We start from the raw sequence: 19,294 nt of genomic DNA on the forward strand, positions 1-19,294 counted from the left end.
GCGCACCAACAGCTGTAGAACTGACAATTGTTATTCTCAAGATGGATTGAGAAAAAGAGAAAGGATACCAAAGACCAGCAATTCCTTGAAGAAATTGATTTTTTAAAAATCAAGCTGTGGGCACAAGCATAATTTATGAATTATTAATATGCATGCAGAACAAGAAATACAGCCACAGGCCAATATGGCTAATTAATGAACTTTTTATTCACCTCATATCCTAGAAAGAAGCCTAAAGAAAGTAGCAACTAGATTTTCAAGCTAGGCATAAAAGAATACAAAGATAATAACAAAGAAGTTAAAGGGACAAAGTGATATTCTATCAAGATGATATTCTATCAAGGAAAACAAGAACTCAGACATTAAATGCACCCTAAACACAGGGAAGATGAAGGAAAGTACAGCTGCAAGGAAGACTGTAAAGAACCTGAAGCGGTTAGACCCTTTTGTTTTTAATAGTTCTTGAACATCACTGAAAAAAACAGGTAACTAGCACAATTAATCTCAAGATGAAGGGTACCTCTGTTCCTCCTCTCTACACACTCCTGATTTTGGAGAAGACAAAGGGGTCACCTACAACTGAGAAAAGCATACTATTTAGATGAATTTTCTAATTAAACACCTCGACCTGATAAACTTCAACTCAGGATATGTAGAGGATAGTTGAAGCCATTTAGCATTTAAGTCATGACACAGTACTGAGGAGAAGGGGGTTACTATACCTTTTTGCTTCAACCAAATATGGATACTTTTTACTTAAATTAAATGTAAATCCGGAGGTACATAAATCCATACTGGTTGGTAATCATGAACATAAAATGCTGATTTACCTTTGTTCCAAGATAACAAGCTTTGCAAAAAAAAAAGGGGGGGGGGGGGGGAGAGAGAGAGAGTGCACCTGTGCTTAATTTTAATGAGACTTCCAACACTGCAGAAAAAATAACAAAAATCAGTGTGGGATCTTATGGAAGAAAAAGTTGTTGTTTCTGAAATCTTTAAAAAGTTGCTTTTACCCACTTACATTCATTCTGTCATAGACTTCATTCACTCTCACAGCAAGGCATATGTGCCCAAGTGGTCTGGCACATACACACAACGGTGATGACAAAGGATGTCAGCTACTAAGTCTTCATCAAGTCTCTTAGGTTCTTCTTGATTCATGATGAGGACCCAGCTTTTGTTATGATCTGTTCTTTGCTCCAGAATCTTGCTTACTGCAGTCTCCTTAAGCATTAGGAAAGGCTGTGGTTCACTGTCTGCTTACCCTTGTTCACTTGAAACTTGTCTGGTTTCCTACTGAGCTAATGGGAAAAGGAGTAGTGTATATTAAACCTTGTTGCCATGCCACTGCTGTTGTGTTGTAGGGTCCTCTGACAAGTCATCTGGGCCACAGCAGAGACAGGGACACTTATCAGAGTACCTACCTTCTTGTCTTGACATGCAAAAAAAAAAAAAAGCCCCTCCTTTGTTTTACTGCTAGAAACAGTATTCTCCATTGTCAATACAGGCCATTCTTTTAATCCTCATTTTGTTGCTTCTGCTAGTGCTTTCACAAACACATTTCCATTCACATATTTTGTCCAAATGTATTGGTATTATTACTACTATTATTATTATTTTGCAGGTGGCAAAGTTTACAGTGGCTTCAAGTAGGCCATAGGACCAGAGTAAATTCAAGAAACGGCCCATGGTGAGAGGGGATGTTCAGTTGGATAAAGGCAAAATGCTACACTGAGAGGAATAAGAATTTTTTAACTGTGGGGTAACAAATACAAGACAAGAAGGAGGAAAGAGGAAATACTGAAAAATAGCATATCACAAATGGATCATGTCTTGGCACAAACATCACATAGGATTTCAATTTTCAACACCATGAATCTACCTATTTCTCCAGCTTCAGTAAACTGCCAGAACTGTGACTTGCTTCTGGCACTGAACTTCAAGAAAAACTAATTCCAGGAGAATGGCTGAAAAACTTTAACAAAAGAAGATCAAAAAAGTGACTGCAATGCCATCAAAACAGAAAGGAAGTCTCTCCTCCTGTAAAAATAGGACGGATAACAAACAGTACCTAAATTGTGGTAAGACAGATTTCAATTAAACATTAAGAAAAACATTCTGATAGCAGAAATGGTGACATACAGGAATAGATCAGACTACAAAAGTGGGGGAGGTTATTTTGAAATTACTGTGGTTGATGTAATAACTTAAATGGAAAACAAATCAAAGCCCCTTTCCTGTTCTTACCCCTCCTTTTAGCCATGTTCCTTTCGAAGAGAGGAAACAAGGTTTCCATATTGAATTTTTACTGCAGACGGGCCTTGGAATCAACCTCTCCCCCACAGAAAGGTCTAATCAGTATTAAAAAAAAAAAACAACAAAAAAAACCCCAAAAAAACAAACCCGAAAACTTGTGAATGGTCTCCCTGTTAACGCTCAAAATTTTATCCACAATCAGAACTAGAGAGAGCTGACCTAGATGCAGATTATTCATCTATCTCCAAACCAAAGCAAATTAGGCAGAAATAATGTTAGCTCAAGCTGCCTGTTTCTCACGAAGAGGCTTCTGAAAGAGCATAATTTATGAAGTAAAAATCCAGCATGAGCATAGAAATGTTTTCCTTTTTCCTTCACATAATGGAACTGAAATTGGGCAATAGCACATGCTGCTCTAATAGTTACAGCGACTCACGGTGCTGGAAACCTGTTTCTTTGCCTACGCAGATCAAAGATGCATTCCCACATTAGTACGCTATATTTCTTATTCATACCTATTAACCTTAACATATCAACTACCTTAATAGAAAATGGCATTTGGCTGATCCTAAATTAAGTCCTGTGTGTCCACGTGCCAGATACCCCCTGAATTCTGACAGGCAGGGACAGTTACATAACCGCGCTTCAAAGCAGCCTGCAAAGCAGCATCTTTGCCTTCAGCAATCGCACGCCAGTGACTCATTCAAGTGACCTTATTTGCTCATTAGAAGCTCTAGGTACAGACTGCAAATGTCAGAAAGCCTGAATTAATGTGTTTTTTTTGGTTTTTTGTTTTTGTTTTTTTTTTTTTTTTTAAACTATATTTTTGCAGCATTTCGAAGGCAATATTTGTGATACCTCAGGTCTCATCTAGCTATTTGCTTATGGACAACTCTGATTTCAAATGTCTTTATGCACCCTAAATTCATGCCAACAATAAGTGTATGACTGGTATTCATTCACTCTAGCATTACAGTGCTTTGATATTTTATGCCATGTAAAAAATGGTAACATTTGTAACGAAGTAACCATTTCTTCCCATGACTTTTTTTTTTCCTTCTTGCACTTTATAAGTATGTGACAACAGGAAATGTCAAGACACAAATAGAGATAAGCTAGTAGTGATTCATGTTGCTCAACAACATTTATGGACTTTCATGCTCGCATACAAAATTAAGGTCTTGGTCCTTGAATGTCTCACACTAGGGTACACCATCTTAGGAGAACAAGATGTAGAATGGAGCAACCCAACATCACGGGAAATAAGCCAAGAGAGAAGACTGCAGTATAAAAGGGAAGGAAAAACTGACTCCAAGCTGGCTGTGACTCTTCGTATAGCTTTTGACTGGCTGACTGTTCAGGAAAAGATTTTCCAAACCAAGTGGGACCAGAAGGAAGCCTGCTCTTCAGGCTGGTTCAGTAACTGCCTTAGAGTATCAAATTAAAAATCCACCAATTTCTTAAAAAAACCCAGAGTAACAACAAACTCTTGTTTTTAAGTACTTCCGCTTCGTGTTTAAGTTCCAAACGGATCGTGAAGAATTCCTTTAAAAGTGGAGAGGTTGTTCTGAAGATTTAATGTCACATGTGATCACAATTCCTAATTACAGGACATAGTTGTTTGTTTTTTTTTTTTTTTTTAAATCTCAGGTTAAAAGGTTCCATTACAAAACTATACATAAAATTCATGGCTCTAATTGCAGGGCAAGAGTTAGAAAGCAAGCTAGTCAACATTAAAACATCCCAACATATTTAAAGAAAATAGGTACTAAAGCTCAGCCTGCTAGATGTTGGCAGGGAAGAAGAAAGGATGCTGAAAGCAAGTAGAATAGAATGGTAACAGTGGTTGTTAACTTTAAGATACATTTAATTTAAAAACTGATACCATAAACAGTTCTGCATTGTTTTTATACTATAAATGTTTGACTCCTCTAGGAGACGGAGCTGCAACAAGAAAGCATCGTGATTCTTTTTTGTTGCTTACAAGCGGATGCAAAGTATTGTTCAAGTCAGCTATTCTCGATTAATAGCTTAGGAATCTCAGCCAAGAAAGATTACCATGTCTAAAAGAAATGAACGCACATAATTTGCATCTCTCTTGGTTAGGTGGAATATAAACTGCACTTCCTATGGACTTGTGTCCTTGATAAAATACTTGATACCCTTGACTTTTGGTTCTAAAAATAAGGCCAAATCCTCCTTGAAGTACCAAAAGCCTCTGCCTCGTTCATGCTCTGGAAATCATGCCATCCTTTTCTTTTGCACTGGCTCACTTTTACCCATCTTAGTAAGATTACAGAAATAGTGTAAGTTAGCCCCTGTTTATTGCTAACAGTTACGTAGTTACCAACACTACAGAAAATAAGTAGATCCCCATCTGAACAGCACAGTTGCCCACATGCAAAACTTTTTCCGTTTGATCTTGCAACCAGAGGCGATTATGAATAGAATACAGAATCTTTAGGGTGTGCTGCTACAAACAGAATCACAAGTATTACACATGGCTCCTCACCTGTGAGAAGTGAGGCAATTTTAGTTACTCTCTTTCACCACATGCTCAATACCTCAATACCTCAAATTTGTTGTGACTTAAGACCACGCACACAGTTCATTACCACTACTCAGCTAAGTAGAGGATGCTTAAGGAACTACTATAACATGATTCTGCTTTTGAGCTCGGTTTCAGAGAAGTGTTTCAGTGACTATCTGCATCTTCTCTATTCTAATGCCAAAGTATTAGGTATGTCTAGTTTAATTAAGATGCAGTTTCCTGAAAATAACTGATTATGATGATGAGCCTGTAAGTGCATTACATACCAGCTATTACTAAGATTTCAGCGGTTCTCTAATGCACTTCATGGTAGTTCCACAACTTCCAGGGCTTTCCTTGAGTTAGAAGCAAAACTTTTACACAGAGGAATGGGATAACAGAGAGCTTCTGTCTTATTATCAATGAAAAGATACTGAGAATGCAATTGGTAGATAAGAGTACTGCTTAGCTTTCTCCTAGACAGAACAGAAATGAGAAGTTTAGGTATGTTCAAGGTGTTTACAGACACCTTATTGTCCAAGGACTTTGCTAGCAACAGGCACTAAAAAGAAGTGAGATTTTTATGGTGTAGGCATCAGGGCACGTTGTCTTATTTGATGCATACAGTCAAAAGCACTTTAGAAAAGGAGTCCCAACGGCTCATCCCATGTGATGGCCTTGGATGAGAACACAGTGACCCTTTTAATATGGATAATAAATAAGCTTCCCAGATAAAAAAAAGAGATCTTAATTAACATAAATGAGACTTTTATTTCAAAGGCCAAAGAAAAAAAAATAAAGATTCTTATGCACCAAAAAGTTTTGTGCACAACAGTTTAAGAAAAAATATGATTTTTAGTTCAACAATCAGAGGCCACTGCAACTTCCTAAATTTCGTTTCAGGGAAGTCTGATGAAAATACATTCAATCTGCTTTTAAGCTAAAACTACAAATTTGGGGCAGCTAAATTATTTGTTCAAACACACACACTTAATTCTAGCAAAGTGTCTTTATGAGATACTTTTTTCAGCTGAGAGGAGGTGTTTTTTTTTTTTCTCCTGACATAAGAAACACTGCTGTGTTCACCTTGAGAGAAAATCATGCAAAACACTGCAGCTTCTGAAACCTGCAGATCATTTCAGGCCAGCTTTGTGAACCAGAACTTGCACAAACTCCTGTGATATATCTGCCTAAGTATAGGTATTACTCAGAATGATTTGCATCTTCAGAATACAAGATACTGGAAGGGCTAGAAGGTTCCTACCTTCAAACTTAAAAATCCAAGGTTAAATCAGGCTGAGAGCCAGCTGGCAACAGTTCCCTCCCAGAGGATTTTCAGGAATTTCCCCTGGTTCACGCACTGAACTGCCACAGAATAAAATGAATACGGGAAGGTTGTTGAAAAGGTGATTTATGGGAAGATTCTACATTTGCGACTCCCAAGTGAGAACACTAAATTAAGAGAACTACTTCCTCTCAGAGTTGCATACAGTACAATACTGTAAAATGAGACAGAGGCTTCCTTCACCAAATGAATAAAGCTCTCGGCAGAGGTGAAGGTGCACTATGTTTCACAGAGAAGTAAGAGCAGTGGCAGCATATAGAGCCCTCTGCTCCTGCCAGAGGCAGAGGAGCATGTCACACACTGAGGACAGAGAACCACAAAATCTACTGTGTGCTTGGGGCAGGAGGGGTCAGTCAGACAAAGTACCTTAACAAAAGCAAATAAGCTGTTGGTAACTGACAGTTCCATTAGCAATAAAAACTTTAGGTTAGTGAACGAAAAGCTAATATGGATCTTTAAATTTAAAAGGTCCTTGTTAAAGCATAAACTGCCTATAATATATGATGTAAATAAAATTATACTGCACACACTTAAAAGGATGTGTACTAATGCCAACATTAAAAATATGATATAAACTGCAAATATGAAACATCATCTCTATGCATTGTTTATACCACACTTGTTTTGAACACACTTGAGCTGTTTTTTTAAGTTTCAGTATGGTTTTCAGTGAACCAACACAAACAAAGTATGTAAAAAATCCCTGATCATCTACTACTAAGTGAATAGCAAACATTTTCCAATGAGTTTCTGCTTACATTAAAAAACAAAAATTTTTTTTAAAAAAATCAATTAGCAAATGACTGTTTCTGGCCAAGATACAGCATAAAGCTGTTTCAATGCCCAGAGTGAATTAGCAAGAGATCAACTTACTGAAACCCAAATGGGCCTTGATTTGCAAAGCAAAACCAGTGAAAAGCAGGTTTTGCAATTTGCTTCAGGAGAGCTACTACAGAGCAGCATCAGCTGAAACAGGAGCACTGGGTTTAGGATTCTATACGAACAGTAAATGCCTAATTTGTAAGGAGAAGAGAGATTCTGGTGGTGTAAAATAGATATGTGAAATGTTTCTGAAATGGCTGAAAAATTTAGAGCACTGAAAACCCAAAAGGTTGCTTATATTAAATATTTAGTCAACAAACTGGTCATGAAAATATTTCCATCAACATAAAGAAAGCCCAAACAGCTTCAGAAGTGCCTGTGCACAGCTTAGTCCCATCTTAGCTGTAAGTGCCAAGGAGCAGAATTTTTGTAAGAATGTGTGGAGGGCATTTACACACCCAGAAAAACAATGCCTAGGTATTTAATTAATTTAGCACTACCCATAAATTAAAGTTAGGAAAACAGCCTCATATATAATTGTAATTAAATACAAGCCTGATGAAGATGTGCTATGGAAAAGAGAGAAAATAAGTGATACAGAAGTTAAGAGTGAGAATTTTTAAATATTTCTTAAGCATTTCTGATAATTGAACCTCTAGCATCTTTGAAAAAGAAAGGCAGTAAGCGAACAACAAAATGTGGTTTGGATTTAATTGTATCTGTATAAGTATGAGAGTAAAAGTCATGCTAATTCTGTTACACATTGTAGTCCTTAACATCGAACTTGCACCTTTTCCATCTGCAGAACTCAAACAATTTCATACAAGACAGATGAAGTGCAGTAGCATCAACTTAAAACAGGCGAATAACTGAAGCTTATGACAGTCAAGTATTCGTATATCTCACAACATCAGATTAAGATTTTACTACTCTAATTTACTACTCCATTCTACCCTTTCCAGGAGATCCAGTAGCAGCATAGAGGCAGCAGCAGAATGCGCTGAAGATACATTTGACATGATATTTCTAAACCAGAATCCTACTAAGTTCCTGAGATCCTGTAGGTCAATTCAGCAGTGCTCAGGAGTTAAGAGTAATGCATTGAACTAAAGCAACTGAAATATGGCAGTAGTTCTCTGAAATTGCTGACAAATAGAAAGACAACAGGCCAAAACTGGAACTGAAGTGCTTTAAATTGACACGGCAAGATTCACAAGACTGTTTGTAAAAGGACTTGAAACAAAATGAATTTGAGCAAATTAAATTCCTCTGGCAAGTTAGCATTAATTTTTGAATCTCTCTCAATGCTAAGAATTTGGACACAAATGCAAACCCAGCCAATTACTCAAGAGTAATCATATACTGCTCAGCTGAGCTAAGAGCACATTCTCAGTCCCCCCAGTTATAAAACAGAAATTGCACAACCTTCCTGATGAAGGTTTAAGCTAATCCACTTTCCTGTGTAACTGCGTGCACAGCCTCATCTTACTGTGGTCACTTTCTGCGGTTTATTTAAGAAGCAGGAGTTACTTGCTTTTTCATGCCTCAACATAATTCAAAAGAACAAGGCATCACAAGGAAACTTTAACATGTAGTCATTAACCTGTAATTTTTACATTTGGTTTCTACAAAATGATCTCTTAAGAAGGCAAATTTCTAAGTTATTTTTTTTGCTGTACACTAAGAATTAAATCAAGATTATACTGATGACAATTAAGGGGTTTCTTACCTTTTATCTACAGTTTGCACTCATATTAGAAAACAGAAATAAAATTCGCTTTCGAATTCTAAAGGTTTTCTGTACAAACAAAACAGTAAAGAAAAGGATATTTTCCTGGAGTTTCAATACCCACTCTGTAGTCCACGTAACTTTGATACGGATGGAAGTTGAAAATAAAAATGAGGCCTGCTCTCTCAAATGCTATGACCTTATTGGATTCATGCTTTTCACTCACAAAGGCCTAGGCAAGAAAACAAAACAAAACAAAAAACCCAATGCTATAAAATATTTCATTTCTAACTGAATTAACAAAATAAAGAAAAAACCTACTGCTTCTATACCTCATTTCAAGTAAAACAGTCAAAGATTCAAGCAAGATAGATAAAGGGCATTAACATGCAAACTGAAATTGTTTACCTATGTAATGTCATAACAATTTTGATTACTAAACTGTAGTTTACTTTTTATAAGGCAATGTAAAATTCAAGCAGCAGAAGCATGTTAGGTATAGAGCACTTGAAAAATTCTTGCTCAAAGATTGGTAACATGGTCTTTTTATCACACTTTCCTTCAGCAAAAAAATGGATTCCTTTTATCGAGTCTTCAATCTACTTTTTATAGGGATCAGCATCACATCTACTGTTAGTAATTTAGAAAATGAAGCACTGGATATGTTTTTTTGTTTGTTTTTTTTAAAATCTGTGTGAGAAATAGCTTTGATAAGCCACATTAAACTTCTGCACATACCACCTTTGTTCTGTTTCTTAAAGCCATTAATAAATAACTAGACATCCATTTAAAAAAATTTTTTAAAGTGGATTATGACTAGTATGAAATAATTAAACACTGAGAAATTATAATAATTGAGTTGCTTTGATAAAAAGTACAGTGCAGTATTTATGTAAAAAAGGCAAACACAAAAGTTACAGGTTGAAGACCTGGAGACTGTAACTTACACTATATTATACTGAAAGTGTTTTCTCAGTAAGAGCGTAATTATTTCTATAAAGCAAATAGTCAGAACAATTTACACTTTCCCAAAGCAATCCTTGGATTGGATTACAGACAATTTTACAGTCTGCTTTATCCAATCTGCGGTTACTAAATAAAAATAGCAAAAATAATAGGAAAAGAGCTTGCTATGAAGCTAAAAGGAGACTGTCTCAGATTTCTATTATCTGTGGAAGATATTTCAGTGACATGTTTTGACAACTTGAAATATATGGTGGGGCACTACGCAGTGCATAATAAAGTGCTGTTTAAAATTTCTGCATGCAAATTTGGTATTGTTGTTATTCTGAACATGTACCCAACTGGTGACTACAAACTTATCATTTGGTATATAGAGCTTACCGGGGGAGATGCAAGCCAGCCAAATCTTTCCTCCAATTTATTCATATCTCTATCAAATGTATTTAGGAATCTATAGCGAAGAAGATGATCCTCAGTAAGATTAAACTGTCTTCTGGCATAGTGGTAGCTCTCATTATTCCCTTTTCTAGGGAAATCAAGCCATTCTGGATGCCCGAATTCGTTACCTGTATTTAAAAATATTAAGGATCTGTGAAATCACATGCTAAAAATACACTAAAACCGCAAAAGTAAAGATACATTAAAGTATATTTCCTTTCCACAAGTGTTAAATTCCAAAGACTAACTCTGCATACAAAAACTGGTCATTATTATAATCTTTCTCATAACATTCATACTTGTTAACAGGTTTGTTTGGCCAATAAAACTAGCAGAGCATAATATCCATGGACTTCAGGGGAAGTATAAAGTGGTGAATGTATTATAACCTCTACACTATCATGCCATGCTTAAAAATTCCTCATTCCCATCTGTTAATAAGAGCAACAGAAATTCAGTCAACCAGGATACAAATTTTAAGGTCACTATGAAACCTAAAAATATCACTGTAAGAGTATAATTTCATTGTTTTAGAGTACTTAGAAATCAGCAATACCATTCACACTGTCAACTTCCATAACCACAGAGGTAGAAATCACCCATTTTATCAATTAAACTTCAAAACACTCAAAAGACCAGCTGGATGCACTTTAACCATTTTTTTTTTTGTTAACTTTTAATCCTGGCTATAAATACTGTCATCACTGTTCCTAGTATTATAAAAATAACTATTAAAAAAGGTGACTTGAATCTCTGGTTCCACACTTCCTAGAAAAATTCAGTAAGACATCGCAGTTCATGTAGCAGGCTAGATTAAAGTGAGTAAAGCACAATGCTTAGTGATGATGTATACAGCATTTGATACTGAAAACAAGTGCCTTAAGGGGTGTGACAACTCAGGGATCTAACAGCATGTGTCAATTCAGCCACCTTGCAAGGGGAGCTCCTTTTCCCAACAGAAAACATGGTGTTACGAGCACCAGAGACATTTTTCAGACTGGGATGAAGCATGTTCCAGCTCTGGGTTCCTCTGTGTGTCCACCCGTTCAGGTCCCTTTGAGCATGCGCAAACGCCATTGGATTGCAATTTGGTTTCCTACAGTAGTAATGCTTCACAAGTTTTTCAGTCTCATCTCGATTATCTACCCCACACAACTACTGAATAGACGTCACTTTAAGACAAAGAATAGGTTTATCCCGACTTAGATCACACCCCATTAAAAAAACGCAGGAAAAAAAGCTGCAATTTAATCAAATAAGAAAAGCTTAGCTTCTCTTATGTAGAATCTCTGAAGCAAGTCTCAGCTGTGAAAGCTAAAGATTCAGAGCAACACCTCATCTGGGACTCAGTATTTTGAATGACTTTCATGTATGCGAAGTTTTTTTGTTTTATATACTGTCATTATTACAGTTTGAGACAAATCCAAACGGACTTAACGGTTCTAACTCGTGCTATAACCCACTGCCTAGCAGACTCTCAGTCACTTTGGACTATTCATTTTACACAGGATTAAAATGTGTTAAGTACCTTGAAAGTTAAACACACAGTTCAAAGCCTATGACAGTTGATTCATCACAAACATTTCAGACTGCACATAACACCTACTCACCATAAAGCAGAGACAACAAGTAGTGTACCTGGAAATAACGTATGGGAAGTAATATGATCAAATTTAACAGGGTTTCTATTAAAAGAAAAGATCCCAACATTTCTACAAGTTTTGTCAATAAACTGGAGTATTGTGGGCAGACAAAAGGCAGGAACACTGAGAGAAGGCAAGCGGTGTTTCCTGGATGGATACGCGGCATGTGCAGCCACCATCTGCTGTCTCGCACAGCCTGTGCGGCCTGGAAGGCCCAGAGGATATGGTCAGCAGTGACAGCTACGAATTTAGATTTTTCGAAGTGATTTTTGTATATTTCCATGCTTCACGGGAACAAAGAAATGAACAGAGAACAAAAGAGAAAGGCTGCACATATATATTTAGGAGAATCCTTCACAGTGGTATCCGTTTTGTAAACGAACTGACAAGTTGTAAATTAAATTTCCCATTCAAAAGCTAAACCACTAAATTTCATATTCAGCTCAAAACCAGAGACAAATAAAAGAATCAGAATCACAGCAGGACTTTGAAAATGACCTTGGAATAATACTGGACTGAACTCTTAAACTGTGCTAACAATATGGTACAGAAAATGAGGAAAGATATTGCTACAAAACAGACACTGTATCTAACCAAATTCAATATTCTCTTAAGAGCTGGGCAAGGTATTACCTTCTTTCATGATCTGTGCACTATTGAAAAGATAAGACTACATGAGATAGCTCAGTTAAAGATAGCAAAAAACATCACAAAGTCAGAGATCATAGAATCATAGAACCGTTAAGGTTGGAAAAGACCCTTAAGATCATCTAGTCCAACCGTTAACCTAGCACTGCCAAGTCCACCACTAAACCATGTCCTCAAGCACCACGTCTACCCTTCTTTTAAATACCTCCAGGGATGGAGACTCAACCACTTCCCTGGACAACCTGTTCCAGTGCCTGACTACCCTTTCGGTGAAGAAGTTTTTCCTAATAGCCAACCTAAACCTCCCCTGGCACCACTTGAGGCCATTTCCTCTTGTCCTATCACTTGTTACTTGGGAGAAGAGACTGACCCCCACCTCACTACAACCTCCTTTCAGGTAGTTGTAGAGGGCAATAAGGTCTCCCCTCAGCCTCCTCTTCTCCAGACTACACAACCCCAGCTCCCTCAGCCACTCCTCATAAGACTTGTGCTCTAGACCCTTCACCAACTTTGATGCCCTTCCTTGGACACCCTCCAGCACCTCGATGTCCTTCTTGTAGTGAGGGGCCCAAAACTGAACCCAGTACTCGAGGTGCGGCCTCACCAGTGCCAAGTATAGGGGCACTAGCACCTCCCTGGTCCTGCTGGCCACACTATTCCTGATACAAGCCAGGCTGCCATTGGCCTTCTTGGCCACCTGAGCACACTGCTGGCTCATGTTCAGGCAGCTGTCAACCAACACCCCCAGGTCCTTTTCTGCCAGGCAGCTCTCCAGCCACTCCTCCCCAAGCCTGTAGCGTTGCATGGGGTTGCTGTGACAAAAGTGCAGAACGCAGCACTGAGCCTTGTTGAATCTCATACAGTTGGCCCCAGCCCAAAGATCCAGCCTGTCCAGGTCCCTCTGCAGGCCCTTCCTACCCTCCAGCAGATCGACACTTCCTGAAAAGATAGCCAAGGAAATCATACCTATTTGTTAAAGAAAAACAAACCCAAGGGAAATAAGCAATAGAAGATAGCAAATAAATTAGGCTAAACTAGCCCATCATTTCAATAGATTATTTCACTGTAAGTAGAGCATATCTCCATGTTTCTACCATGTACTGACTCTCCCACCTCCACTTGCTTTGCCTATTTCCCCACCACAGTAACCAGTGTTGTTTGAACACTGTGTTTTGTTGTTTGCTGTTTTTTTGTTTGTTTGTTTTTTAAAGAACAGAAGTGTAGCAAAACACAAAAGCAATGTTATTTCTTAACCATTACTAATGGCCACTAAGTAAAAAAATAATTTAACAGAGTGCAGCAACTTGATAGAAGACTAAATTACTTGCTGATGTCAGAAAAGCGTGTTGAGGGTCTAAACACTGACTGCTCGCACTTTAAACATCTGTTTCTATGGGCACCTTCCGGACAACACACTCGCGAGCCTTTTGTACCTGTTGCTTGATTTTAAAAGGGTCTCTTGATTTCTTTTTATAGAAAGAAAAATAGAAGTTCATAAATTATGACAGAACGAATTCAAGTAGGCTTTTTTGGTTATGTTTTTAAGATGTGGTATAGAGAAAAGGAACTAACATTTAGGATGCAAGCAGGCCTTATAATAAACTCTCGAGAGTGCTTCTGCACTTGAGATGCATTAAAGCTATGCATACTTTAACAAAAAATACATATCTCACACTACTTTTTTTTAATTGCTATTTTTTCCTACTTTAACTTTGTAACAAATGAGGGGAGGGTCTAGGAAAGGGAAGATACAGGTAACTGACCAACACTTACTTCGAGAGATAACTAATGGTACCTGTGAAGCATGCGCTGCCCCCTTTCCCATGTTCCATTTCTCATTTCTGACAAGAATCAGCAACATTCACTTCTTGATAATTGTGAAAGCCTCTAAGCATAGAAGTACTATTGGGATTTCTTTTCCTGTAATTAATTTGCTGTTTGATGGAAGGGTCCAAAGTACAGATTGACAAGAAGCCAGCTGCTACAAATGATGCAAATCAAGACAATGGAACTAATGTGGGGGAGGCAGAGAACAAAGCTAAAATTAACTGAAATTTTCATTAGAGAAACAAAGTAAAGACAAACCATTGAAGTGCAATGCATACTAATTTTATCTAGGAATTAATTCAAGTTTGCTATTTCCTACATATTGTGCACACTGGACAACTTCACTATGTACAAGATTTCAAGATCACAGTTCCAACAAGTAAATTAACTTTCTATTACTATAATGAAAATTTACATCACACTTGTTTATTAGGCTAGAAATGCATTTATGCCACAAAGTAGTTACGCTGATGATGATTACTTTGAAGTTGTGCCCCACAAGTCATTAAAGTTTTCTTGGTCTCTCTTCTTTAGACATCATTACTAGCAATTCTCTCCCAAAGAATCAGGCTAAGCAGAACTGAAGGTATATTTAAAAGATGCAGCAGGCAGTGTCAAGAGATGCCTGTTATTTTGGTTTGTTTGTATTTTGAATTAAGTGTAACATTAAATACTATAAAAGCAGTTAAAGCAAGTAGTTTATTTGATACATCAAAGGTAAGAAGTTTAATTAGGCATATAAGGCTGAACAAGTTTTTAAACAATCTAAAATACTATAAAAAGATACCATTTAAAGCTGATGAGCTGGAGACCGGACACATTGGGACAGAATTTCAACAGTTCCACCTTAACGTATTTCTATCAAAGTAAGTGGAGTTACACCAATTTGCACAAGCCAGATAATCAACTCATCCAAGAGTTGTAACTGATCTGAATTTAACTTCACTACCTTTGTGAACAATGATGACAATGCAACAATCTGCGAATTATAAATAGAATCAATGTAAATGAGATCTAGATAGCATATGCTATTTATCATTATTTCAAAAAATAAACATTTCAAAGAATTAATCCTAATTTTCCCTAGTTGTGAAGCTCTTAGATATTAAGCAATTCTGATACTTTGTATTTACTTGTGTTTGTACCAAACCTTCTTCAGCCCGTTCAGTAATTAAAACATAACACTCATACTACCAAAACCAAATAAGAAACTTCATACTGCCTTCAAATTATAAGAGAATGAGCATCATTACAAGCATTCATTTAATCTTGTCGGCCATGCAACAATATAATAAAGTGAAATTCCAAATGTACTCCTGCTGAAACACTTGTGTTAGATGACTTGGAGACCTTCATATTTTTTTAGTCTCTCTCTAGCAGTGGTATTCAATGACATTGGTCCCCAAAAGACTAACAAAAATCAATTCAGGCAAACAATTGTAATTCCTGCATAAAACACAGGCTAGAGGAAATATTACATATGGGGAAGTGGTAAAAAAAAGAGCTATTGGTAAAATCAGTTCTGTAAGAAAAGTATTTTTATCCCATTTTCTGAAAATATCAGATATGTTCTCTTTCCAATCTATGATAAGACAAAAATCAGGATAAACATTGTATTTGTTTTGAAACTCAATCTTCCATATCTCCTAGGGGAGAAGGGAGGGGATGCTTAACCTTGCCTGTGTTAAAGGACCAAAGAATGCATCTCCTCTGGTGTGATACAGTCATGAAAAAACACAAGCATGCCTCTAATGTATCAAAGACATAGGAAAGTATTGCGTCCTTACGGATCCTCAATGGTTACCCTAGGTCACACCAGGGATACCGTACCCTATCCACAGTAGCTGACCAGAAGAACCAGGCCAGTTACAGAATGACATTTTGAAGAATTCCCTAGGCTGTGTGATTTGTTGCTCCAAGAAGAAATCTTTCATTTTATTTAGAAACATAGTTTCTTGTTCTTCCACCAGAGTAACACTGATTTAATTTATATAGCGCTACATGAAAGCTTCTGTTATAATGACTTTTTCCTGCTTTTACAGCCTCTCTTTTCTTCTTTAGTATTTCTCAATCAACTGTTATCACAGCAAACTGTTTGGAAGTACGGCTTTAACACTATTTAGGTATGACACTCCAGCCCTATTTCTTAATATACCAGTAAACCCTATTGAATCAGAATTAAATGTCCATTTAGTTGCCTGTTTCCAACAGTGGCCAAAAGCAGGTGCCTAGAAAAGGACCAAAGAACAAAAGAAGCATGAATGATGCTTCCTCTTAATACACTCCACCAGCCTCCATTCATTATCAGGACACGGAAATGATTATTTTTTTTCTTTTTTCCTCCTCCTCCTCTTACAGACTATACTTTATGCATAAAACTAACATAGAAGCCTGTACTACATTTTCACACAGTCAGCATAGGAAGGTAGCACTTTCAAATGTCCTACCTATCATTGGAATATCCAAGCTTTTAAATAGTGAACACTCTCCTACTGAGGCTTTAAGCCTCCCCCTCTGCCCTGAGAAATCCTAAAGAAAATGATGGTGGTCCTCCCCAACATCATAAGGATCAAACTACAATACTAACTGCAATTTCTTCCAAATTCTATGATTAATTGTTGAAGCTCTGAAAAAAAAAAAAAAAAAAAAACCAAAAAACCCAACAAAACAAAACAAAAAGCCAACAAAAAACCCCACAACAAACATTAAACAACCTTCAAGATAACCTAAAATAAATTTTCGGAATGTTATCCTTAGATATATGAACCACAGCTTTTTGATAACTACTGGTAATTGTGAAACTTTCTCTATGAGACTGTTCCATAAAATAAGATTTGTGTGCTGGGGACTATAGGTTCTGGCAAAATCTTAGTCAGGACAATATACTCTCCATCTCTTCTTTTGGGACTTCCATATTAATAAACCAAAACTGAGTCACAGAGAAACTGCTTATGGATTCAAAGAATTTGGGACCACAGCTAGGGTGTAGGAGACTTGCCTGTCATGATCCTGGAGACTCTGCAGATGACCCTCTTCCCTTCACTTATCTGTCTACAATTCATTTGAATAAAACTCAAAATATTTCAAGAGCTCTGAAAATTGGTGTCTATTCTTACTTCCTAAGAAACAAAAACACAGATTTGCAAAAATCCAATAGAATTGGAAAGAATAAATTACAGCATAAAAAAAATTTACAAACCCATGAAAACTGTGTGTATATAAACACATTATTCATGACATGTACCAAAGCTTTTGGCAACAGAAAATCGTACAACGTTGCTCAGCAGGAAAATATTAACTTTAGAAGTTATATTCATCACGCTAAGTATTTTATTACTTTTTATACTTTTTTTAAAAGGGCATTTACTGGTTACTGACCTTTTCTTAATCTTTGTTGTATACATCACTTGCAATAAATGCCTTCTTGTCAAAGCAAACAGATCAGCTTTATTATTACCTCAGTCATTAAGGCAAACAAGCACAGGTTAATACAAACAAATCATCCAGGAAAGCAAATATTCTGATATCAGACACATTGTTTAAATTCAAGAGGCTTCAAAATTTACTATTGCTTTTTTATAGAAGCCAACAAATGCTTACTGAGTCTGTGCTCTTGCAAGATACTCTATTAATTTTACACTACTGTTAAAAGGTCTGATTTTCCTATTTTAATATACTGGCCACTTCAAATCACATCATGTTATTGCTTGGTGCACAATTAGTCAAGCCTAGATAAATACAGTTAATCTGTACAGTTAATTTTTGAAGGGATGCTGCACCTGTAACCTCTAGTCTAACCTGCTGCACTGAAGCAGGATCAAGTCATATGGGGAACCTGACCCTGCCTCAACGCAGCAGGCTGCACTGAAGGTACATTTACATCCTGAGGAAGAGCTTACACCGTAACTCTTGCTTTGTACTCTTACTCTTTTTAGTCTTTTCTCTCTGCAAGAACCTTGAAAAAATGAATGAAAACTATAAATGCATTGGTGTCTTTGGTAGATGCTTATAATATAAATATTAAGTCACTTCAAAATTTAAAGCTTTTTAAAATTTTTAAATAAATAACAGTTCTGTCCCCTCTTCAAAAAATGTTTAAAATTAAATATAATTTTCTGGGTTGCAGTATACCAATAAATGACTTGCTTCTTTCCCATTCCCCATTCCTATCGAGGTTGGCCTGTCTTCGGTCATTTTCTACTGATGTTAAAAAGTTGGAGTTACCGTACTGTACAGTTTTATAATGTTGATAGAACAGTCCCAAGTTCTTAAAGGAGGTAATTTTCCACCTCTTCCAACAAAAGTTCCAAGCATACTAAATAGCATTGTTTAGTCCTCATATTTCAAACCTATACCTCCCCTTTTGTCAGATCAATTACAGAAAAAAAAATATCCCAAGTAACAAGAAAACAAGCGATTCCACTCAGAAGCACCAACTCTGTATAACCGTATTAGGGAAGGCTGGATGGCTGAGGAGCTTGCTTACATGGAGGAGAAGCCAGGTACAGGCATAGTGGACAGACCATGGCAATGCGTAGTATGATTTACTTTACTTTTCAACAGAAGCAGAGCGCAGGACAGCTATGCCAGCATGTTCATATTTAGTAGAACTATATTTACACAGGAAAAATATTTATCTGGAATAAATACTTCTTTTGTGTATTTATTTGTAGTGTTCCATCAAGAGTATTCAATGAAATATTAGCGGCGCCACTGATAATAGTATTCAGTTCCTAGGGGCAGATTCATGTTTTCCCTTGAATGCTTTAGTGAGCAGAGCTCAAGAATTTTTGCAGTTCATACTAATGGACCACGGAAAGTCATCTAGGCTAGAAAGGACCCTGAGAAGGTAGTTATTTTACTAATCTACTCTTAGAAACTTTCAGTCCTGAAAGTTTACATTTCAGCACTCCCCCCCAGTGTAGAATAATATATTTCAGACTTAAAATTTACTCCATGCTCACATACAGTATTTAAAAAACTGAGTAACAACATAAACTATTTGTGTTGCTGTTACACTGAAACAGTTTCAATTTCGCTGTTTCTGATTAGCTGTATGTTGGTAAAAAAGAAGAGACTGACTTGGATACTGT

General features: G+C 36.8%; 1 protein-coding gene across 1 annotated transcript in view; it reads right to left on the reverse strand.

The window, feature by feature from the left end:
- GBE1 (1,4-alpha-glucan branching enzyme 1) overlaps positions 1-19,294 on the reverse strand; it is a 165,147-nt gene that overhangs the window by 19,506 nt on the left and 126,347 nt on the right. Inside the window, exons 13-14 of the mRNA XM_082304470.1 lie at positions 10,027-10,211; positions 8,784-8,914 (exon numbers count right to left, since the gene is read on the reverse strand). Coding sequence (XP_082160596.1) covers positions 8,784-8,914; positions 10,027-10,211 — 316 coding nt within the window. The remainder of the gene's footprint in view (positions 1-8,783; positions 8,915-10,026; positions 10,212-19,294) is intronic.

This window comes from Platalea leucorodia (genome assembly GCF_965183815.1).
Source record: "Platalea leucorodia genome assembly, chromosome: 2".
Lineage (NCBI taxonomy): Eukaryota > Metazoa > Chordata > Aves > Pelecaniformes > Threskiornithidae > Platalea > Platalea leucorodia.